Source organism: Haliotis rufescens, unplaced genomic scaffold, assembly GCF_023055435.1.
Source record: "Haliotis rufescens isolate VD_foot unplaced genomic scaffold, xgHalRufe1.0.p SCAF_16, whole genome shotgun sequence".
In the NCBI taxonomy this organism is placed as follows: Eukaryota; Metazoa; Mollusca; class Gastropoda; order Lepetellida; family Haliotidae; genus Haliotis; species Haliotis rufescens.
In genome coordinates, this window is record NW_025963846.1 from 1,027,320 (window position 1) to 1,052,091 (window position 24,772).

The 24,772-nt window shown below is 38.8% G+C and overlaps 1 protein-coding gene across 1 annotated transcript; it reads left to right on the plus strand.

The window, feature by feature from the left end:
• Positions 1 to 354: 354 nt before the first annotated feature.
• Positions 355 to 24,274, plus strand: LOC124126236. The gene is made up of 7 exons (XM_048396773.1): positions 355 to 420; positions 7,885 to 10,292; positions 14,158 to 15,735; positions 16,485 to 16,653; positions 17,311 to 17,440; positions 19,801 to 20,013; positions 21,712 to 24,274. Exons 2-7 carry the CDS (start codon positions 7,901 to 7,903, stop codon positions 21,850 to 21,852), a joined length of 4,623 nt encoding a protein of 1,540 aa, XP_048252730.1. The 5' UTR covers positions 355 to 420; positions 7,885 to 7,900; the 3' UTR covers positions 21,853 to 24,274.
• The last annotated feature ends 498 nt before the right edge of the window (positions 24,275 to 24,772 follow it).

Below are 24,772 nucleotides of genomic sequence, written 5' to 3' on the forward strand. Positions count from 1 at the left end.
CGTGTTCTCTACTGCTTCAATTTCCTATAATGAGTATCGCGATCATTTTAAATCAATGGCTGGAATTTAGGATTCGGCACCCCAAAGAATTTTAATTTCAAAGTTACAACATGTTCGGATGTTGATAATATTTATATAACTTCTGTTTCTTATCACGAAACATATTACGTTATTTAAAATAATGAAATTAAGTTAAGTGAATCAAAGACGTATATACGTATGTACGTCCGTGAGTGAATACACCTTTGAGTTTACAGGAATTTGGAACTTACTGTTTTGAATCGTTTTCCGTTTAATTATCATGGCTCCGATATAATATTTTGCTGATTCCCAGGATGTATCACGTGACGACCTAAAGCATTGTAAACGCGAGGGAAGATTGGAAAGTCAGAAGTATTCGTTTTTTATAGTTTCAAATTTGTAAGTGTCAGTGATATTTTATTACATAAGTGTTGCAAATTGTTACAGTGTCACTATTGAAATTATAATATGAGGTGATAGTTGTCGGAAATTACTTATTTCAGAGATTGACATGACACGGCATGACGCGTTGCGTGTCAGTTTTTGCAGAGAGCCGATCCGACATTCACGTTTGGTCGGGCTAGGTTTAGCCCGAAAACCGAATCGGATAAAGTGATAGTTATGTTAAAATGTATGAGTTTGGTCAAGAAAATACTTTTCATCTATCAGAAACATGGCCATTTTCATGGTAATAAATTGTTGAAATGGGGGGACTCCAAAACACAAGACTTGGCTACTTTCAATTTAAAATATTTTGAAAATATTAAAACATGCATGCACAATGGTAAAGTTAGTTTTTTGCATAGTTGGTCGTGTTATCTTGTTTGTACCCAAGCCACAATAAAAATGGCTGTTCAACCAAGTTCATATCCAAAATTGCATGAAATGTCAGTCACACTTTATGAGAATGTTGATCTTTCCAGTAGATTCCAATATCAACACAACAAATTTCTATTTTGAATGTAAGAATACTAGAAAAACTGTCAAGATAGATGATGAGGGCACAGATGGCCCAGTCATCTTAGACATAAGTTTGAGTATTCTTTTGATGGCTGCCCTGACTGTCCACCCACATAGGCCAGGAGATGACGTCTTCACATATGACACAATATGATATTGTTACAGTCCGCACCATACCTATGCTCGTGAATTACACCAAACTGGTAGTGCTTTCATTTCAGTTTTAAGTCCAACTCGCCCATTCAAGAGAGATGAATAACAATTACACTTGTTTTTGTATTTATGATAATCACAACAGGTTCCTGACGTAACACAACCCTGTCAAAACAGACCAGGCATAGTCAAATAAGGACAATATGCTTACAACACTATTAGAAGAAACAGAGAGCAATATCAGTGCTTGAGAAAAAGAGTTAATTTTCCTAGTTCCAAGTAGTAATGTCACAATATGACTATCTCCCGATAAGATACCAGCATTAGAAATTGGCACTAGTCCTATAGTCCTTCCGAAAATGCCCAATAGTTAATGTATCATAAGGACTAGTAGAAATTTGCCATTTATAAGGGTTTTGCTATATGTTATCAATATAAGGACTAGTGGACAAAAACTGTTAGTTTCTATCGCTGTGATACCTATAGCGATACTTTTTTCAAGATATGATAGGTCGTGCAATACTTAATACGTTGCAATTTTGTGTAAATGTTTATATTTCATAGGGTATAAACACTTTTTAAAAGAAAGGATTGAAACTTTCTGAATGTCTATTTTCTTATTTGAATAAAATGTCTCTTTCAATCGATAATATATTTCAGATAAAACTGGAGTGCCAACATAAGTATTTTCTATTATTAAATGCAGTAGCAAATTCCCTTTTCGCTTAAGATGTGCATCCGAAATTAAGTAAATATGAATAGGTCCATGAGTGAAATGATAGGGGATTTAAATATGAATTTATTCAGGTAATCATTTGGGAATATTATTGATGTATTGACACCCCTAGTTCCAAGTCATAATCATGATTGTAGGTCCCGAGCAACCTTTGGTAGTCGTCAAAGATTGTCCAGACATCGAGTGTCAAGGGTGGTCAAGCCTAGTGACTTGGTTGAAATAATAAATTGTATTGATGATGAACAGGCTTATTACAAACTGACGGATATTAAGCACTGTTTGGTTTTTTGTCCCGGTCATTAGCTGTATATATGCTTTTAACAAACTTTGGTTATGACGAACTAAAATCAGTTGTCTCTGAGTTTCGGGGCTCAAAATTACTAGTGCCATCGTGCCTGTGGCATGCATGAAATAGGAAATGACTCACTTGAAATTTAAGGTACAGTGATTCGTGGGCTCGGTCATTTTCATTACAAGTACTTAACATTTTTATGTTGATTTATTTTTCATGTCTTGACAAAATTAAACTGTGAAGTGAAAAGAGTTTTCCCAATCAGTTGCCAATCTCATTAAAATCAGATCTTAGTTCTCACTACCGCTAAACAAAGATCTGTGAACATCCCATAAGGGGTCACGTCAGAACGACCTTTTATCTGACTAATCAGAGCGTCGCTTACCAGATTATGAAAGTGACAGTCGAAATGTGATTTCTAATCATGCAACCTCAAAAACTTTAACACGGGGTATTCTGAACAGTAGTTACGGGTTAAACGACAGAATCCATACAGTCTAGACCATCTATTAGCCATTCCAGAATGTTCTTTTGTTCAGGTTTCAAATTTGTAATCAAGAATTTGTCAAAATATGTTTCGAAGCCTAGTCGCCAATTTGAAATTAGTGCCGTAAAGCACGAGAAAGCTCCCTTCTGATTGGTCAATCCATTGGCCAGTCAAAGTTCGCTAAAGGTCAGTCTGTCGTGACCCGTAATGGGATGTCATCAGATCTTGGTTTAACTTGGAGAGAGTTATTTGATTGACTGATGAAGCTAAAGGCAGAAAACTCGTAAATATATTAGTATATTTTTGTCTCTACTTCAAAGCTGATAATTAATTAATAGTGAAGTCTTGCCTATTATCTTACCAAGTCCTATTGTTGAATTCCAAGTGTCACACCTCAACATCTTTATCAGTTCCCTGTGGCACACAATACATTTCTTAATTTCAACTGTCAATAAATTATGGTTTATCAATCCAATGATATTGATAATCAATCACAAGTTAAAGGTCGATTTTCAAACTGTCAATTATGATGAATGAGTAAGTTTGCTCCTCAATGTAGCCAGTCAAAGTGAACTACAAATTAAGCCTTAATTTTTTATACTTTGACATTTTTCAATGTTATATACTATATGGACAAAAGTATATATAATATAATCTGGGAATGATTTGGAAGCATTTGCCATATTTGAAGTCCACAAAATCAATAAAGCATGCATTAATTTGTAGCATCTGTCGGATTGGATCGAATTGACAGTTGTACTTTTATTTATCAAAATCAATATGTCCCCTTTACAGCTCAGTACTTGCCAATGTGTTTATTTAGAAATCTTTGTCATGTATAATTCAATACTGCTTAACCTTGAAACCACTGGACAGTTAATGATGAGCCATGGGCTGCTTGGGAGGATTTTACCGGGTGCTTTAATGACTTTTGCTGAGGTTGCACTCTGGTAAGCCTAGCATGGTGATGGAATCAGTTAACATGGTTGGTGTCTACTGCTTCACACGATACTGGAGTATGCCACGTTTTGTAACATCAGGCGTGTTGTCTGATTTTGACTATTTAAAAAAAAGTAAATTGGTGATGTGCCCCTTTTCCAGTTTATTTAATTTTCAAATTGTCAATTAACTTCAAAATACTGAAAGACAGTCTCTGAGGGCCTAGTGGATAGAGTGTCCGCCCGGAGAATGGAACGTTGGTGCTTTCATCCCCAACTGTGTCCTACCCTGCCTGGTGCTATGCATTAAGAGGACATAAAAAGGACTGGTCAGCTTGAAGTCAGTATGCTGTGGGTGTTTGTGTTAAAACTGCAACATGGTATCTCAGTTGGATAGCACTACAAAAACCAGCATAAGTCCACACTAGTTAATGCACGCACATGTTGCTATATAAGTGCAATAATGTTAACTGAAACCCTAAGCCCCATTTCACCTCACATAAAAATACTGAAAAGTACTTCACTGATTTTGAAAGCATGTGTACCAGTATTTGGATGGGGAGTACAGTAGAAAACAGCACTATTTACATGTTAATATGAATAGACTGGGATATGTGTATTGAAAATATAAGTGTACCCAATTAGGGTTATTGTCATCAAAACTTATCATGCTGATGTTACAACTTTGCAAAACAAATGGCCACAGTGAATTGCGATTCATTGATAAGATGAAACTATTTCATTAGTTTAAAGTTTTGCATTATTGCTGTCTGTCAATCCGATCTTATTACCACCACAAGACAAATGTCAGATTTTTAAAATTAGCCTGCAAATATGTTTGTTTTAGCTTCAGTCAAGTTAATGATTACAATTAGCCAACTATTCAGAAAAAAACATCTTGACATCAATGTTCTCAAAAACCCTTTTGAAGGAAGATTTATATAACATTATATTTTTAGCACTATTTGACAGATCTTCAAGTAAATTTCAAGGAAAAAAAGTGGTGAGTTAAGCTTAAAATCACTTTATTTTCCATTTTGTTGTGTTCTTGTTGGTGGGATGTGGTCATTCAAGTTTAAAACAAAGATGAGTCTAGATGTTGATAACGCTGTTGTTGTCATGTTGCACATTGTTCAATTTCACACTAATTCCTTTACTTCTGTATTTAACTCACCTTGTCAGAATAGATAACATAAGGGACCTGGCCAGGACTGTCATGCATTTGGTCCACCACTATACACTATATTATCTAGATCTGCTCAGAGGCTGTATATCAGTGGGGGGCATGGGTGGCCCAGTCGTCTAAGGCGCCGTGATTCGCTGTGCAGTTGAGTTGCGTCCCTTGGGCACGCCAGACACCTATGATTCTGGGTACGAATCCCGGTTCGCCTCGATTATGTTTCTAGGTTTGTCAGCACCATACCCGTGCTCCTGGGTTTCACCAAAGTGGTAAACGTCTGAGACCTGCATCACTTCGGGCTTTCCTCCCACATTAAGCTGACACGTCGTGATATAACTGGAATACTGTTAAAAGCGGCGTTAAACCCAACTCACTCACTCACTGTATATCAGCCCAGGGTCTGCAGCAAATGACAACAACAAAAACAACCCAATTTGAATTTTTTTAAGAATCCCAATTCCTCAGAATTTCCGAAAAATAACAGTAAAAATATCCAATTTAAAACAATACACAATTTTCTTTTTCCAGTTTGCCTGACAGGGCATTTATTTTGGGATCCTAGATAAATCCTTGGATTATATAACCTTGTCCTCTTCATCCAAATATGAAAGTAGATAAGCATGATAAGTGGATTTACTTTAACATTATTTAATTGGACATGATTGATCTTGGAAATTTTGAAACCTTTTTAAGCAATTAAGTGGTCTGTAGGTATTCCAAGGAAGTACAAATTTTGAACAGCCCTTGTCCAAATTGGTCCCAATAGGTAACCCATTGTTCTAAGAGTACAGAGGCACCTAGACTGAGGATCAGTTGGCCAGTATGGGAGTTGGGTATGACGATTTTAACACTGTAAACTCAGGAATGCCGCCACTGGTCACAGGGCTTGGTTATTTAGTTACCATGATTTTACCCAATTCATTTCATATGTTTTTTCTGTTACTGGTGTGTCCTACTGAAATCTGAGCTGTGTACGTCAAGACTCCCACTGTTAGGAAATTTCAAAATTAGAATTAGAACCTCAAATAGCTTATCACATGCTATAATATTTTGACACTGGTGTAATAACATATACCGTATGTATTGTATGCAGTTTACTAATAGTTTTGTAGGGGCGGTCGGGTAGCCTGGTGGTTAAAGTTTTCTCTCGTCACGCCGAAGACCCGGGTTCGATTCCCGACATGGGTACAATGTGTGAAGCCCATTTCTGGTGTCCCCCGCCGTGATATTGCTGGAATATTGCTAAAAGCGACGTAAAACCATACTCACTCACTCACTCACTCATAGTTTTGTATGTTGTCACTAACTAGGAGATTGGCCTGTAGTCTTCAAACCCAGAGCCGGGGTTGATTTATGGAACTAGACATAGCTTGCAGCTGGTGCCTGTTGAGGGGCGGTCGGGTAGCCTAGTGGTTAAAGAGTTAGCTTGTCATGCCGAAGACCCGGGTTCGATTCCCGACATGGGTTCAATGCGTGAAGCCCATTTCTGGTGTCCCACGCCTTGATATTGCTGGAATATTGCTAAAAGCGGTGTAAAACCATACTCACTCACTCAGTGGTGGATGTTGACATCACAACCTTGTTGCACCAACGTAAATTATGTTGCACTCATAACGAAACCTATTAACTATAGATGAATATAATTTGGAAAATAAAATCTTAAATCCCAGATCAGTGTCATTAATATTCGACAAGATTGCTTGGAATGGAATCATATATACATCTCATTAATTCTCCTGCTGTGTTGTTGTGATCATAAGATTGACCTGATAACATTCGTTTGATGACGTCATGCCCAAGGGAATGTCAAATTACACTGGGAGTAATGATGTAGTATGATAAATAGAGTGTTTTGAGTTCAAAGATTGATGTTGTTTGAAAGCGTTCTTAGAAAGCCAGTCAAAAGTTTGTAAAAAAAAATTTGACATGCGTAGTATGCATGTAGAGATACATACTTCCGGTACATTGCATTTTTTAATATGAGGTTGGACTAGTGCATGTTTGATATGGTTAAATTGAACTCTGAGCAGCAAAAGATATCTTAAAGCAAGACTGTTTTAAAATTAGCTTGGGCCTGAAAAGTACTTCTCTATTTTAAGAAAATGCCAGGTTTGGTCTTAATGAAGTTGAATGAATTTTTTTTTGTCCACTGAAGGGTCAATGGATATGCCCTGCATTTAAAACAAGTTATTATGGCCATATTCTGATGATTTAAGAAAGAACAATGTACCTTGTATGATTATGATGATACTCAAAATGCAAATATGGAAATGATTGTTTGCATGTAAACCACTTCAAATACAGCTATTTTGAACTAATTATGCTGTATTTCCAGTAAGATTAACTACTGGTAATAGATCATGATGGAAAGTGTGTCATTAAAAACTTTGTAAATGTTCAAATCATGTATACACAATATGTACACCAAGCATGAATCATGCTTATTTGTAATTATTTTTCAAATACATGGTATGTATATACTGTACTGAAACACTTTGAAAAAGCATATTCAAATTTTTGTTATGAAAGTTATTCTGTGTATTTAGGCATGAGATAATCAAACAAGTGTCATTTTGTCACACAGTCATCGTTCTTTGTCATGCGAGTAGATATTTACTGCTAAGATTGTTTTCTTGTCCTTGGAGTTAAAGTTGATTATGTGTTTTCATTGTGTGTCAGTATATTTTGACTTGGACTTGCAAATAGACATGATAAAGCCAGTTCTAATCCGATGTAAGATACCTCTTTGTCATATTTATTAGCTGGAAGAAATTTATGAACTCGTTATTTTAGTCATTGTAAATACCATGTGTTATATAATCTTTATCATGATAAAAAGGGACTAGGCTTGGGCCAATCAGCATAATATACAGGCCTTGACAGCTACGTTTTTTACTTTGAAACCTACTTTCTTCACATGATAATTCAAAATTTATTACTGGTACATAAATTAGTGTATCCGTTAAGGAGTACCTTAATTTCACACAACGTTGACTCAATCTCACACGATAATTGCAACCAAAATAGGTGCATAGTTCCCCTTTGATATTCTGTTTTGAATGAGTCTTAGCATCCAATAAAGCAGTCCTAAGTTAATAAGTGTTCCTAATATTTCAGAAATAAACAGCCTGGCATGGAACAGAAGCCCGTAGCTGGGAAGCATCTTGGAGGCATTTTAAGAATATTTGCCAAGTCGGTGCGAGATGCTGCAAAAAACAAGAAGCCAACCAAATCCAAACCTCTAGAAAGTAAAGTCAGTAGCTCTGACGATCAGAATGATGGCACTGCATCTGATACCTCACCTAGATCTGAAGCCAGGTCAAAGACTATCATAAGTGGTGATGGGGAACACCTTAGGCAAATCCTGACCATTAGAACTAGACGTAATTCTGAGAACATTGTGAACAAACAAGATGTCAATGATCTTCAGGAACAAAAAACAATTTCCAGTGTATCCAAAACACTTTCACTTGATAATCTAGCTGATCACAGCTTTGAGGGAAAAGAAAATCACTACCCTAAATTTCAGAAGAACAAGGAGGACTCCCCGAAGAAAATGGAGGATTGGGGGTCAGATTTACTGGATGTTGATTCTTGTAGGAGTGATAATAGTCATGATAGTGCTGTAGTCAGTTCAGGTCTGTGTGGTGGTAGTAGTGTCACCCCTGCAGTTAGTTCAGGCAGGAGGAAATCCAGTTCAGATGTTTGCCACAGAACAGTCATCTCTCATGACATCCATGTTCAGCTTAAAGAACAAGAGTGTACCTCCAGTTCAGTGAATAGCACCACTCAGAAGGTCTGTAAACAATCTAAAGAACAGGAGAGTTTGAGAGTCAGAGGAGAAAAGTTAAAGAAGAGCGAGAAAACAGATAGATATCACAAGCATCATCGACATGGTTTTCAGAAAGAAAATGAGTCCAAGTTTCATGACAAACCAGTGGAGAATACCAGAAAAGATGTTAATAAGGTACACAAGAAACACAACATTAAAGATGGAATGCCTCAAAATATGGTTAAGGATTCTTGTCAACCAATGACTCACAAGTTTTCTGAAACAAAAGAAGGTGACCGGATACAAGGTAAAGAAAAGGATAGTACTGACCAGATTGACTCAAAACACCCAAAGAACCTTTCACACAACTGTATCGATAATGGATCAAGTAATGATGAAGACTGGTCCTCGGAACTTCTGGTAGTGGTTTCAAGATCATCTCCCAAGCTGACTGATGATGCTTCGATTTTATGTAGTACTACAGACATACAGGAGGACAACTTGGTGATGTCACCAGAAGAAAACAGTGATTCTGTATCCCTTGACTCTGAGCAAGATTTAAGAACAGTGAAAATTGAAGTAATGAAGGGTGAAAATGAAAGATTTCATTCCAGTCAATGTTCAGCTGTTTTTGCTGAAGAAATGTCTGATTCTCTTGATGTCACACTGACTGGTGGGGAAGATGAGGATTGGTCCACTGATCTCATGTCAGTTCCATCCTCAGCAAGTACTTCTCCAGAAAGTGGGAGGAATCTAGCTATTGCTGAAGAATATGACAATACACACCAAAATGATCAACCTTGTCATGGTGGTAATGAAGTTTCTGATTCAGAAGGCTGTCCTTTGGAGGAAGCTTCCTGTCTGTCTCAGTCCAACCAAAGTGATGACTTAGAGGCTGAAGGAAGTTTCAAGAATGTTCTTGTGGAAGGGGACGAGTATTTGAATGAAAAAGACATAAAAATAAGGAAACAGGTAGTTGATCCTGCGTCCAGACAGTATACTGGCTTTGTGGACGACAGTTCTGATATGGCAAGTGATCATGAATGTGTGTCCGATTTAGATTCTCAAGGGTCTGGTATTGGCAGAACTGAGTCTGTAAATGATGACATTGACAACTATAATTTCCTGTCTCAAGAGGACTACCAGGACCATGCACCTACATGTACATGCCACATACAGTCAGAAAATGATTGTAGCAGAAGGGAAAAAAAAGAGGCTAGATCAGTTTCATTTGGAAATGTTAATCAGGACCTACCGAAAAATTTGCAACACAGATTCCATGAGGAACAGCTACCTAAAGACCGAACAAGAGAAGAGATGTCTCAAGACACAGGTTACCATATCCAGGATACTCCCCCAGGGAACTGTTACCCTTTTCTGTGTATTCCTTTAGAGAATATTAAATCAAGAGCATCGATTGAGAAGCTTATGGAGTATATTGCAAATGTTGATCTTGGCCATCAAATGTATCCCATGGAAGCGAGGAACAACCATCAGGACCAGGGAGGGAGTGTTTGGTTTAATGTCACCCAGAACCCTGACAGACAGGAGCTTCATGTTGGAATGAATCCCCACCACCCTCCAAATCATGCAGGAGGCTATCCATGGACCTGGCCTTATGGGTGGACACCTTACACGGATCCAAGATATGAGATGTATGACCCCAACATGTCGCCCAGCAGACTCAAGGCTTACTATGACAGCATCTGGCATAATTATCAGAGTGGCTATCCATATTCATACATGCATAGTTGTAAGTTTTCATGATAACAAAGTTATGAGACTGTGAATTATGTGTCTTGTTGAAAAAACCCTGAAAATTTCAGCCCTCAAGTTGCACTGTCAGTGGCATTTGTCTTGGTGACAGCCTTACTGCATCAAGTTTTGCTCATCTGTGTTGTAAGTCGAAGTGTATAGCCTTCTGTCCATGTATGATTACATGTTTGTCCTTCATCATAGACATGTTTGTTAGTTGTTATGAATGGCATCAAAATTTAACTTGAATGTTTGGGAAAAAGTGAAAAAATATTTTTTTTATTTTGGCTTGTTTTCACCACTATGTCATTCAGATCTAATCTATTACTCTGATAAAATACCTCTCTGCAAGATAATCTGATATCTGTCGAAGGTTGCACCAGGTGAACCTTCTAATCAGCCAATAACATTGAGGCTTCTAAATTTTCTGTGCAAGCAGAGCACTATGAATAGCATTTCTAATTTCTGCATCTGGAAATCAAATAGTTCCAAATGGAAATAGTAAGTGCCACACTACAGTATTTATGTTGTGTTATACACACTGTTGTTTCTGAGCATCATGCCATCTACAGCCAAACTTGCCATCGTTGGAATGAAGTTGGTAAAGAAGTGATAGGAGGGTTTGTCATATCGTCTTCACATATGGCGTGTGGTTGGTGGGTTGGCCACCAACTCATCAAGGTGCTCATTTCAATGTGCAGAGTTGTGTGCCCAAAACCTATGATCATGGGTTCAAATCCAGATTTGCCCTCCATACCTGTGCTAATGGGTTTCACTAAAGTCGTTAAGGTCTATCCTACATCAGTTTGGGGTTTCTCCTACGTTAAGCCAACACACCGTGATACGAGTTCTGCAGTACTGTTCAAAACAGCATTAACCAAAACTCGCCAACGCAGAAGTATCATATCAGAATAATAGGTATGGTTTGCATAAGAATGATGTATGCCATTATCATTTTTTTGTCAAATAAGTGATAACAGTAAATCTGGTTCCACTTTGAAGTAAATGATACAGAAACTTACATAATAGATCCTTTCATCCGTATATGGTATGTACTGTTATAGCTGTTAAGCAAGTTGAAAATAGGCCTGTGTACTATTGCACCAAATGCTATAAAGCAAGAATAATCATCAGATCTGGATGCAACAACAGATTTCAAGGTGTACGCAAATTTCAATGCTACACTCAGATTACTTGGTATTTAAGAGGTTTATTTGACATGCGCGAAAAGAACAGTGACTTCCTCAAAGGGGATGTAATTCTTCATTGGCACCTTTGCCTTGAGATTTCAGTGATGCCTCCAAATTAAAAAGTACACTCAAATCACCGTCTACCATGTTAACACAAGGCAAGGGAGGCAACCGATGGTGTATTTTCAAAATGGCAGCAATTTTTCCTGCTAGAAAACTTTCAGACACATTTTCTCTGTCAAACATGTTACGTATTCGACGTAATAAGCGCCCAGGAGATATTTTGGTGGGGAAAAAACAGTTGAAAGATCATAAATTTCGTGGTTTATGCTGACAGCCTGAAATGTTTACACACGACAGATATATTTTTCCAGAATTCAATTGCCCATAATTAAGGGTGCATATAACACACGAGTACGTATTTTACACGAATAAATAAGTCTTGTGTACATTAATCAATCGGAAGGGGTGCTGATTGGGATTGTTTACTAGCTAATATATTAGCAAATATCGCCGTGGGCGCTTATTAGAGCGGGGCGCTTATTACGTCGAATACGGTAAATGCAATAAAACTTTAAAAGTGCAAAAATGGAACATCTCTAATGTTATTTCTTGCATTAATTAAAACTTCTCTAATTTAAGAAAATGCATCGTACCTGAAAGTTTGAATTCGGTAGCTGGTAAGCTGATTAACTAGCGAGGTAATGAATTTATTGGTTTATCTTCACCCTCTGATGTCATATTTCAATAAATTGTAACTAAATTTGCTGTAAAGATAACTTTGCAGTATTTTGTAGATATACACTGTGTTGCATGGTGATTATGTTCCAAGCCTATAGCAGTTCGTAATGATACAAGAGAGTAATGGTTGATATGACAAATGCCCAGTAATTTGAGCGCGGCACTAAAATTAACATACGCCTTGAAATCCGGTGTTGCATCTGGACCTGATTATGTTGGATTTCTGCATTCCAAAAATATCTCAGTTATTTCAGACAGAAGTATATGTTCTGTTTACATTACGTTTTGGGGATGTAATAAGCAGGGATTTTCTCTAAACCTTTCAGTGTTTCAACTCACCTGACTCAAAGTTACTATATATGTTCCTTTTTTGTGATGTTCAAACTTGAACCTTGATATGACATTTGTACTTCATCCATGGTCTAAATTCCCTCAAACAGTGCTCTAAGCTCTTTAATAGACATCATCTCCTCAGAAACCACTAAAACAATGAAGCTGAAGCTTCACCTGACTCCCAATTTATACAAGAGGTGTGAATCCCTCTTTCAGTATGGGAGCCAATATTTGAATTATTTGAATGATATTGAAAATATTTGAATATTTGAATATTATGCTGACAGCATCATTTTTGAACCACTGAGCATGGTAAGTGGTTGTCTTGGTTCACATTTTAGAGACCGCCTCCGTGGTCTTGTGGTAGAGCGTCCGCCCGGAGAGCGGAAGGTCCAGGGTTCGATCCCGGGCCGCGTCATACAAAAAGACGTTAAAAGATTGTACTTGTTGTTACCCTGTCTGGCGCTCGGCATTAAGGGGTTAAAACAAGGACTGGTCGGCTCAGAGTCAGTATACTGTGTCTGAGTGGGGTATTCATGTTAAACTGCGGCATGGTATCTCAGTGAGCTAGCACTATAAATCGGCATCAGTCCGGACTAGTACAAGCAGCCACACACACACATACACATGCATGCACGTTGCTATATAAGTGCAATAATCTTGGACGCGACGTTAAACCCCATTTCACCTCACCTCACATTTTAGACGGTTGACTACATATCCAGGTGGACCGCCTCCATGGTCTAGTGGTAGAGCGTCCGCCTGGAGAGCGGAAGGTCCAGGGTTCAATCCCAAAGGGGCTAAAACAAGGACAGACAGTATACTGTGTCTGATTGGGGTATTCATGTTAAACTGCGGCATGGTATCTCAGTGAGCTAGCACTATAAATCGTCATTAGTCCGGACAAGTACAAGCAGCCACACACATGTGCATGCACGTCGCTATATAAGTGCAATAATAATAAAACCCAATTTCACCTCACCTCACCTCACATATCCAGGTGAGCTACAATGCAGTGGTCCTATTTTGGGTAAATCATTTTGAAAGGTTTCTAATTTTAAATTTGTTATTGTATTGCATTCAATTGCAATCGTGCAAATTTGGAGATAAACATACTGTTATTTTACATCACTAAATTGATTTGATAAACATACTGTAATTTGACAGCACTAAATTTAATTTGGATGCAGCATGATTTTTCAAATGTTTAATTTAGTGCAATTCAGTTTGCAAGATCTGAGGTAGAATAGGCCATCATGGTTGCCGTAAAATGTGACTATGCTTGTCGTAAGAGGCAACTAATGGGATCAGGTGTTCAGGCTCGCTGACTTGGTTGATGCATGTCATTGTATCCCAATTGCATGGAACGATGCTCATGATGTCAGTCAGTAGATTGTCTGGTCCAGACTCGATTATTTATACACCCTGCCATGATATAGGTGGAATATTGCTGAGTACGACGTTAAACAAACTAAACAAAACCTAGGTCTACATTGAAAACACATTCTGTTTAACTGCATTCTACCACTATGAAAATAATTTCATCCATCATGTTTTGCCGAGTGTCTTTTAGCTTAGTATTATTTTTTCATTTTTCAGGGGAAGGTGTGGACTCAAAAATGCCAGCTGATGATTGCCAGTCAGCTCATCCAGTTCCCCATGTGGCTACAAGGGATCAGAAAATTGTGGACTATGAATCCAGTAGCGAGGATGAGATCATGGCCAAACTTGCAAGCAAGCATATGATGGGTCCAATTTACAGGAGTACTGGCCATCAGAACTATGTTGGTGCAGAACCTGGCCGTAAATCATATGCAGCATGTGTTACAGGGAACAAGAGATCATTGCCAGAAAATCTGAGGGTGTCTGGAAAGAAGCTTCACAATCTTGGTGCTCCCAAACCAGCCAAAGCCATGCCTGGTGTTTATGTAGACTGGAACAAAAGCATGTTGTATGATAAACAAGAACTTGAAATCTTGAACAAAGAAAAAGTGTGGGAGAAAACTCAGAGACAGGTGATAGAACAGTGTAAGATGTCCTCTGTTGATGGAGAACAGAGAAATGTTACTCAGGGTTTGATGAATAATGAACGCAGAAGCACTGATGGTACAAATCCGAAGCTTTGGAGTCAGACACGGAGAAATCGGTTCATTACTGACAATCCAGACCTTCAAGAAACTTATGAGTTGGGAACATGTGACAGGAAAGAAAGTATTTCAGGAGGGATGAGAGAGGCGATGAAATCTGCTGGATGCTATCCTTATGACAGAATTCAAAAAATGACTCCTAAGTATGAGGAAACAGAGAATTGTTGTAAGAAGACCCACATTCCACAGTTAATCCCACCAGGGCAGTGGTCAAGCTGGGCCATTGGGAAGAGTCCAGAATCTTTGAAGAGGGAAACCCATACTTCTGGCATTCCTGAATATGGTCAAGCATCAAGAAATGAGACGGAAAGCAACCCAATACTGTCCACTCCATCGCCACCTCCTCCTGTGCCTGTATGTCCCCCGTACTGGGGAGATCCGAGGATGAGCTTCCCGGTGCCTACATTTTACCCTCCCCAGTGGCTTCCATCGTTCCCAAACAACTACTCCCCAGGATTCATGCCTTATCCTCCACCACCAAGTACCACTAGCCCAACGAACATCAGCCCAGCTATGAATACAGGCTCCACAACCATCTCTAGTCCTACATCTACCTCTTCTCGCTTCCCATACAGAAGCCAACAGACTACTTCTTTCAGAAGCAGGACAGCGTCGGAACCAGCACCAGTTGTTGATCAAATTACAGAGAGGGTCGAGGAGCCAGGTGTGGACAAGTCATGTAAAAGTTATTTCCTTGCTGCTAAGAACAGACGTGTGTCTGATTCTGTTTTGAGGACTGACAGTGAGGAATTTGTGCCAAGAAGAAGTTCATACGCATCACGCCTACAAAATGATGCCCGACTCAATGCAAACTTTCCTCAACTTGATTGGAGGATCCGTCTAAAAAGTCGGTGTAAAGGGTATGGAGTAGGGTTCATTGACACCCACTGCCATTTAGACTTTCTATTCAATAGGGAGGGCTTCAAAGGAACCTTTGCCAAGTACATGTTGAAACATGAAGAAACATTCCCTGAGAACTTTGAGGGCTGTGTGGCAGTGTTTTGTAATCCAGCATCTTTTCTACCAAAAAGTAAGCACATCTTTTCCTTTTCATGACTTTCTATTAAAGCAGTTCTGATGATCAGTCTTTTGGGCCGCCGTAATATAGCTGGAGTGTGGCGTTAAACAACAGACTATTGCTTGGTCTAGATTTTTATAGTGATTGTACGATATTGTGGCAAGTTGCTGCTTGTGAGTAATGACTCATGTACGAATTGTGAAGATGTTAAATTTAGATTTAGTCTGTGCTTTCTGGTGAAGATTGGGGGCACAGGTGGCCCAGTCGTCCTAAGGCGCACGATTCGCTGCGCAGAGGTATGTCCCTTTGGCGCACCAGAAACCTATGATCGTGGGTTCGAATCCCGGTTCACCCCGATTATGTTTCTAGGTTTGTCAGCACCTTACCCATGCTCGTGGGTTTCACCGGAGTGGTAAACGTCTTAGACCTGCATCACTTCTGGCTTTACTCCAACATTAAGCTGACACGCCGTGATATATCTGGAATAGTGTTAAAAGCGGCGTTAAAACAAACTCACACACTCACTCACTCACTCTGGTGAAGATTGCCATGAATCCGCAGCAACCTTACTTGATTGTCTGGCCTAGATTTGGTTATTTACAGGCCACGTTCATGTAGCTAGTTTATTACTGAGTGGCATTTAACAACAAATAAACAAATAAATTGTTTGAAGATAAATTTTGTATGAATCCCATGTCTTATCTACCCCACAATTTAAAGCTGATATAAACCATTATGTTTGTCAATTGTCTGTTGTCTAGGTGGTTTGTGGAGGGATGTGGTGATGGAAAGTAATGTATGGCTAGCCATGGGCTGTCATCCGAAGAATGTAACCAGTTTTGACACAGTGGCTGTGGAAGGTCTCAAGCAATGCATTAATCATCCCAAAATCATTGCAGTTGGAGAGATAGGACTTGACTACTCTGGAACGTGAGTAGACACAATGATAGACATATTTTAACCTTTCCTATCTCACATGCTTTGCAAATCCTGCAATCGACTGAAATATGCATGGCAGTCACCATGTTGTTTATGAACCGTATGTCGAATTTCGTTATGTAAATCCATAATTCCTGCTTAGTTTGTCAAGGATGGAAACCTGACTTGTAGTCAGTTAACTCCCTTGCCTTGGGAAGATGAGCACTTTGGCACAGCGGACAGCTAATTTTTACGAATGGAACAATTTGTAATGGAATGGTTCTGTCGTAGCACTTTGGTGAAAAAACCCATCAAAACTCATTATGGCATATGTGATACACAACCACTCCCTTCTACACAGCTGGGGGGGGGGGGGGGGGAGGGGGGGGGGAGTGTGCACTGTATTCAAGAAAACATGGTAGTACCATCGTAGGGCAAACAATTGCATTAGTATATATTGTTACACTCCTAGTAGTGTGGAAATGATTGAATAAGAAATGGATTTCATTTCCGAGTGTAGTAATCATCCGGTAAAGGTTATGCAAGTGTCTTGATTGAACTTACTATTCAATTTGTGCTTCAATTTGAAAACATGATTCACGTACTGGAAATATTATATCAGTGAACTTCTGAGTGGATAGTGTATAGTGTAGGTAATGTTTGTTGCAGATTCCGCCAACATGAAGTGCTACAGAAGAAGATGTTTGCTTACCAGCTGCAGCTGGCCCTGGACGTGAAGAAACCACTGGTCATCCACTGTCGGCAGGCCGAGGAGGACTGTCTGGCTATTATGGAAGAGGTATGTCCATTTGCCTGAGATTTACCAGGGTTATATATTTTAGGGGAAGAGGGAACTCACAGCCTTTTGGGGACCCAGGTTTAGTAGTGATGGATGGCAAGCTACAAAATGGGGATCCCAGAGAAATGTGAAAACTAAGAATATGACACATTTTTAAAATTATACTATCTCACACTATGCATTTCTCCTTCTTCTTTCGATCTGGGTGTGGAAACGCTCTAGAGTAAAATTTCCAGCTACAAAAAACATTAATCCATAAACATTAAGCATCATCGCCATGCAGTATTCAAAATAATTTTAAAACCCAAAATTCATGAGACTACCCAAACAAATGAGTCATGCACTGTAATCCCATGCATATCGACCATGGCAAACTGACCACCTGGTACAACCTGCCACATGATTCTTTTTCTTATCGCCAATGTGTCAGAACGTGTTTTGAAAGCAGAGAATTGTGTATTTGTGTATAAAAAAATCTTGGTTCTCAGGCACCCAGCGGTAGACACTAATAGTTTCAGTCCACTAGTCCTTATAATGATAACAATTTAAATAGCAAAACCCTTAAAAATGGCAAATTTCTACTTGTCCTTATGATACCTCTACTATTGGGCAGTTTGGTAAGGACTGTAGGACTAGTGCCAATTTCTAACGCTGGGCACCACGGCATCATCACAAAGTCCTCTGCACGTTTCATGTTGTTGTTTTTTCCCTTTTCAGTTTTAAATATTCCGTGTCTCAAACCCACGACCCCAGCAGTGACATACTACTACACTTAAAAACAATGCAATCTAATATAGCATGCAGTTACTTCCCTTTTCATGCGCATTGCTTTACTGCGTATTTCGTGTGTTATGCTCATGGCGGCAGTAGGAGCTTGTGTGCTTCTTTTGCTGTTAGTAAATTTGGTCAGTGAAAACATGAAATTTACAATAAAACATCTCAAGACATGATGATTTACAAATTCAATGGTATATGTGTACTGTATGCAGGACAATGTTTCAAAAGCAGAGGTTAAGATTACATGTGTTTTTGTCTCATAAAATAAGCCTTAAATAGCAATCAGTTGTTAACACATTTTCTCCTCGATCTATGGGTGATTTAGGTTAGAGAATACTTAATGTCGTGGCCAATATCAGATAACTGACTAGAAATATCATAGGAATTGATAGGAAGACTTTGTATCTCCAATGACTAATGTTCATTTCAAGTTGAGTTTATGGTGAGTTGATGTGATTTGCCGATCAGATCATACACAATTTTAATGTAATATAATTTTAATGTGCCGAAATTAATGTAAACAATATTGAATGAAATCTTTGAGAAAAGTCATATAATTGATTACAAATGTAAGTCCAGATACCTCAATGAACACTTTTATAGCCAGATAGTGTAATAATATGACTAACTTGCGTACTTCAGTACGGATTTGTTGACATGCTTCTTCTGGTGTGTGTGCTCACGATAACCATGATAACGTTTTCACATTGTAAAATAAATCTAAGCTCATTTATGCATACACTGTATTCCAGTATTTTACTCATCAAGGAATACATTTATGTAGGGCTGCCCTTTCCAAGGTTGATTTACACAACTGTCTATTTGGATATTTACTAGTTTGTACAATTTATATCTCCAAAGTTGCCAAAACTTATAAAATGCCTTAGCTACGTCACAGTTAGACACTGATTTTAGTATATTAGACTGTTCTTTTGATAATGATAGCCCTGTAGTTTATCCAGATTCCCGATGGTTAATTCTGACTCGATCGCCGAATGACGAGGGCGACGCCATGTTTGTTTATAAACCGTGAAAGTAGTCCCTACTTGACCTTTGATATTTGCATCTCTATCCGGATATCGTTTTTATCCGTTGGCTTTATCCTGCCGAGAAACCTACCCATTATATGATAAATATAGCTACATGCAACAAGTTCATGTAGAATAAAATTCAAATGTGTTCCTGACTAACCTATCTTGTCCACACAACAACGATCTTTGACCACACTCAATATACCTCTATGCTTTATATACTATACTACATCACTAATTGTGGTGTAATGTGTAATTCATGACACATGACAGTCATTAGGGATCTGGGATTGTACTTTTTAGACTAGTTCATGCATCTATGTTTCATGATGGATAAATTTATGGGACCAGGGTGCAACCTGGTTTTGTCTGGTGCAACTAACTTTTCATGTGAACATGCACCTGGTGCAAGTAATATCAAGTTCCTTAAATTGAGCCCTGTGTATGAGTGGAATGAGGTATGTTGATTCTGTTGGCATGGCATGATAAGGCGCTTACAACACATCAATATATCAGTAATACATGTACATGATTTATCATTATTGCTTGCAGATTGTTCCCAAAAACTACAAGATCCATTGTCACTGTTTCACTGGCACATATGAGCAGTGCAAAAAGTGGCTCACCAAGTTTCCCAAGCTGTACATTGGCCTCACCAACCTTGTGTCATTCCGCTCTGCCACGCCCACTCATGAAGTTGCTAAGTACATCCCTCTAGGAAGACTGCTGTTGGAAACAGATGCCCCTTACTTTGTCCCTAGACAGGTAGGTTCTGCCCATCATGACTGTCTACAGTTATTGTAGTGCTCACTTGACATTACCCTGTGGGGATTCTGGTCTAGGATAGGTCCCTAGCTACCTGTGGTGGTTGTAAGAGGCAACTATATGTTTTGGGTGTTCAGGCTGGTGTCTTTGTTGACTGGGGATCATCATTCCCAACAACGTGGATCGTTTCTCACAAAATCAATCACGGATTGTCTGGTCCACATTGAATTAGTTACAGGTCAGTGTCATACAGCTGGAATATTGCTGAAGTGAGCATGGCATTTAACAACAGACAAACTTGGCATGTTGAGGAGATAAAGACATTTGCAGCTTGCTCTGTTGATAAAGGGGCCCTCTTTAGGTTAGTCTTATTTCTGACATAAAAGAGTTTTGTTTGACCAGCAGTTAATCTGTTGATTGTTGTGAAGATTACCATTGGATAGGGTGTCATCATACCCTGACAGGGGGACACAGGTGGCCCAGTCGTCTAAGGCGCCGCGATTCGCTGTGCAAAGTCGCGTCCCTTGGGCATGCTATAAACCTATGATTGTTGGTTTGAATTCCGGTTCGCCACGATTATGTTTCTAGGTTTGTCAGCACAATACCCGTGATCGTGGGTTTCACCAAAGTGGTAAACATCTGAGACCTTTATCACTTGGGGCTTTCCTCCCACATTAAGCTTACACGCCATGATATAACTGGAATACTGTTAAAAGAAGCCTCAAACCAAACTCACTTTTACTCACTACTGTATAACCCAAAACGTTGAAGAGACATTGGTCCATAAACAGAGTGTGTGAGAATGCGTGCATGCGTATGTGTGTGTGCACGTGTGTGCGTGTCATAGTCATGATATAACTGGAATACTGTTACAAGCGCTGTTAAACCCAAACAAACTCACTCACTCACTCACTCACTCACTCACTCACTCACTCACTCACTCACTCACTCACTCACTCACTCACTCACTCATACCCAGACAGAATAGGACGTTGATCATTATATTATCCACTAGTTAGTCATATTCCTGAGGTTGCATTGTGGAACAGGGTCCTGGTTCGTCTATTTCATCTTTAGACCGCCTCCGTGGTCTTGTGGTAGAGCGTCCACCCGGAGAGCGGAAGGTCCAGGGTTCGATCCCGGGCCGCGTCATACAAAAAGATGTTAAAAGATTGAACATGTTGTTACCCTGTCTGGCGCTCGGCATTAAGGGGCTAAAACAAGGACTGGTCGGCTCGGAGTCAGTATACTGTGTCTGAGTGGGGTATTCATGTTATTGTAACTCAGTGAGCTAGCACTATAAATCGGCATCAGTCCGGACTAGTACAAGCAGCCACACACACACATACACGTGCATGCACGTCGCTATATAAGTGCAATAATCTTGGACGCGCCGTTAAACCCAATTTCACCTCACCTCACCTATTTCATCTTTACTGTGTGAGAATGGGCGGTCGGGTAGCCAAGTGGTTAAAGCGTTCGCTCGTCACGCCGAAGACCTGGGTTTGATTCCTGACATGTTTGCAATGTGTGAAGCCCATTTCTGGTGTCCCCTGCTGTGATATTGCTGGAACATTGCTAAAAGCGGCATAAAACCATACTCACTGTATGAGACTTCCAGTACTATATGTAGCTGAAATTTGCACTCAATGCAAAGTTGTTGTTTTGTTTTTTTTCAATTACATACTTATGTTTCAGATACCAAAAGGAGCATTTGAGTTGTCACATCCAGGGATGGCAGTCTTGGTTGCAGAAGAAGTGGCCAGAATTAAGGAGATACCTGTCGGACAGGTTCTTAAAGCCTGTCGCAACAACACGCTTGCCATGTATGGTATATGAAAGAGATGCAGCCGGTGAATGGTAACTTGATGTCACGTGTCATTTTGCAGCATGAAGACTTTTTTGAAAGAAGATTCACTGAGTGGTGTTCTAGTTGTGAAAGTTTTCACATGACTGTTTTGTTATTCTTTCCTGAAATTGTATTGTCCATGGTTTAAAATGATAATTATTACCAGATAAGCATTAAGTCACTGGCTATTTCTTGGTTGTGAGGGCAAAACCCCATCCTTTATAGACTTCTTAAATAAGAAAACAGTTAAGTGAGACCAATGTTAGTATTCACATATTTTCTTAATGATTTCTGTGTGAAGATAATAATCTGGGCATAATAATATACAAAATATGACATGGTTACATTATGAGACCCTCTTTAATTTAAAGCCAGCCCCAAAACATGGATTAATTAAACATGTGGACTCATGAGGATTTTCAAATATACTATTCAAAAAAAGTTAAGGACCACCTGATTCTTTCATATTATTATAGTCAATCAGTCATGGCCTAACACAATAACTACAGTAATATGAAAGAATCAGATGATCCTTAACTTCTTTTGGGTAGTATATATTTTTATTACACTTCAATTTTATGATGCTAATAAAAACATTCTATCATCCAACAGTGTGAAAAGTCAGAGTTTTGTTTGCCATTGAATCAAGCATCTTTTGTAGGTGTAGAATATATCTACAGTAATGTTATATGCACACTGAAAAAAATAATCAAAATAGAAAAAAGAGAAAAAATGGTTAGACAAAGAGAGAGAAAATAATAAAGGTATATGCTGGGAATGTATAGTCACGCCAGCAACAATTTAGTTCAATAAACCTGGATCTGGATAGGTAGCGGAATAGCCTAGTGGGGAATAAGAGTTGGCTTGGCAGCCATAATTAGACATGGGTATATTATATAAAACTTCAATATTGCAATAAGCTGTGTAATACCATAATATAATTATCTTTTCTAATGATCTTTATGTTACGTAAAGCAATGGGAGTAAGATTTCCCCTTTGAATTTACTGTAAATGTTGTTTTGAATTCCATTTGTTTTTAGTGCTTTGGTCCTATTGTGTAATATGTTTTCATGCACTGTATATTATCTTCAAGGGAAGCTGAGCTCATTGTTCTACTTTCACCTGTTGATAGTTGATCAGTTCAGAAATTCATATCCTATTTGTATTCAAGATACCGATCGAGTTCAGTCAGATTGGCAAATACTGGTAGGCTTTTCCTGAAACTTTAGGATTTGCTATAGAGATGATCAATTGAACTCTTACAAAACATTGTGATTGTAAGTGTAACAACAGCTTTCTCAGTGTGTACTGTGACTGGTATTGTCAGTCCAGGTGATATATAAACCATTGCTCCATCCATATTATCCATATACATTCATGTATCCAAAATAATGGTTGGGAGATGTCCCTCAGTATTTTGTTGAATCCAAGGTAATAACATAAGGTTGGTCATGTTCTGAAACAAATATCTTTGCTCTTGAAATAACAGTGATTTCAATGTTCAGCTTGTCCAAACTTTTAGTGAACGGATTATATGATGTGCAAATGCATCGCTGCCCCCATTCTTAAAGGTTACTGAAATGTGACCTATGTGGGAGAAAATGACAAATCAGTGCTGAAGTTTGCTTGTCTCTTACATGGTGTTTCTGACCAAAGTAATTGCTCACTTGTGAAAGGTGTGAGTGGTATTGAATTTTATCAGTGAAACTGTTTTCAGATATTTTCTAAAGAAACTACTCTTTGATCGTTGCATTGTGTTAATTGAAGGCTAAATTAGGACTATTTTCAACCTGTGACTTTAGCCAATAGTCCGAAGCCCTAGTCTAGTAAAAGTATGTTTGGCCTAGTAAGCTCAGCTAATACTAGACCATATATTAACACTAAAATCAGTGGAAATAATGAAAGAGTCTTGTTCGAGCTTGTAGACTCGAAAGTTTTTGGCATGGACTGTATTTTGAATTTCTGTTAAGTTTGCTTTCTAATACCAGTGTCAGTGTGTCATTTGTATACAGCTTTCATGACAGTGGGACTCCCTGGCCATCTGCTTTGATCCTGTGAATTTGCATAAGATTCAAGTTTTTCTGTACCAGGCCAAGATCTGGGATTTCAAAGGAGGGCAGATATACTTTGTATATATATTAAAAGACATATCTTCAGAAAGAAAACATCTACCATTTTTGTTGAACAACACACGTCGTGTAAACCATGTCGACAACCCTCTAGTACAACATAGTGATATTATATTTGACCATGATTTACCACAAAGAGATCTGTCATTTTCTTTCTGTAGGGTATATGAAATATGGTGCTAATTTGAGATTTTGTGGTTCAAAGTATTCATATGTGCTGCCAAACATCTGTTCAATTTGTTACAACCTTCCTTGGATCATTAAATCTTTACTATGGTTCTATGTTTGTTTTGTTTGAATTACTGTCCGTGGAATATGTGAGTGAGTGAGTGAGTATGGTTTTACGCCGCTTTTAGCAATATTCCAGCAATATCACGGCGGGGGACACCAGAAATGGGCTTCACACATTGTACCCATGTTGGGAATCGAACCCGGGTCTTCGGCGTGACAAGCGAACGCTTTAACCACTAGGCTACCCAACTGCCCGTGGAATATGTAAAATAGTCCTGTGTGGATTCCAGGTCAGAAAAGATCACCATGATGCATCTGTCCTTGCATTTAGCTGAGCCAGCTATAATGAGTTTCAGGTTGATCATTGTGTGTGTAGCCTGATTGATTGTATCTGGACAATATATGTTGCTCTTCCTGTTGACCACTTGTTTTGTCTGACCTAAACTCAATTATTTACAGGATTCAATGTTATTGCTAGAACATTGATGGCTGCTGCATTAAACAAAAATAATCTATTCATCATGGTTTTTTTGGCTCACCTAACTGAAA

Bases quoted from the DNA above. Each gene is read 5' to 3' on its own strand.
- LOC124126236 (XM_048396773.1), top strand. From the start codon at position 7,901: ATGGAACAGAAGCCCGTAGCTGGGAAGCATCTTGGAGGCATTTTAAGA. The intron at 15,736-16,484 runs GTAAGCACATCT...TCTGTTGTCTAG, and splicing joins AGCATCTTTTCTACCAAAAA to GTGGTTTGTGGAGGGATGTG. The intron at 20,014-21,711 runs GTAGGTTCTGCC...CTTATGTTTCAG, and splicing joins CTTACTTTGTCCCTAGACAG to ATACCAAAAGGAGCATTTGA.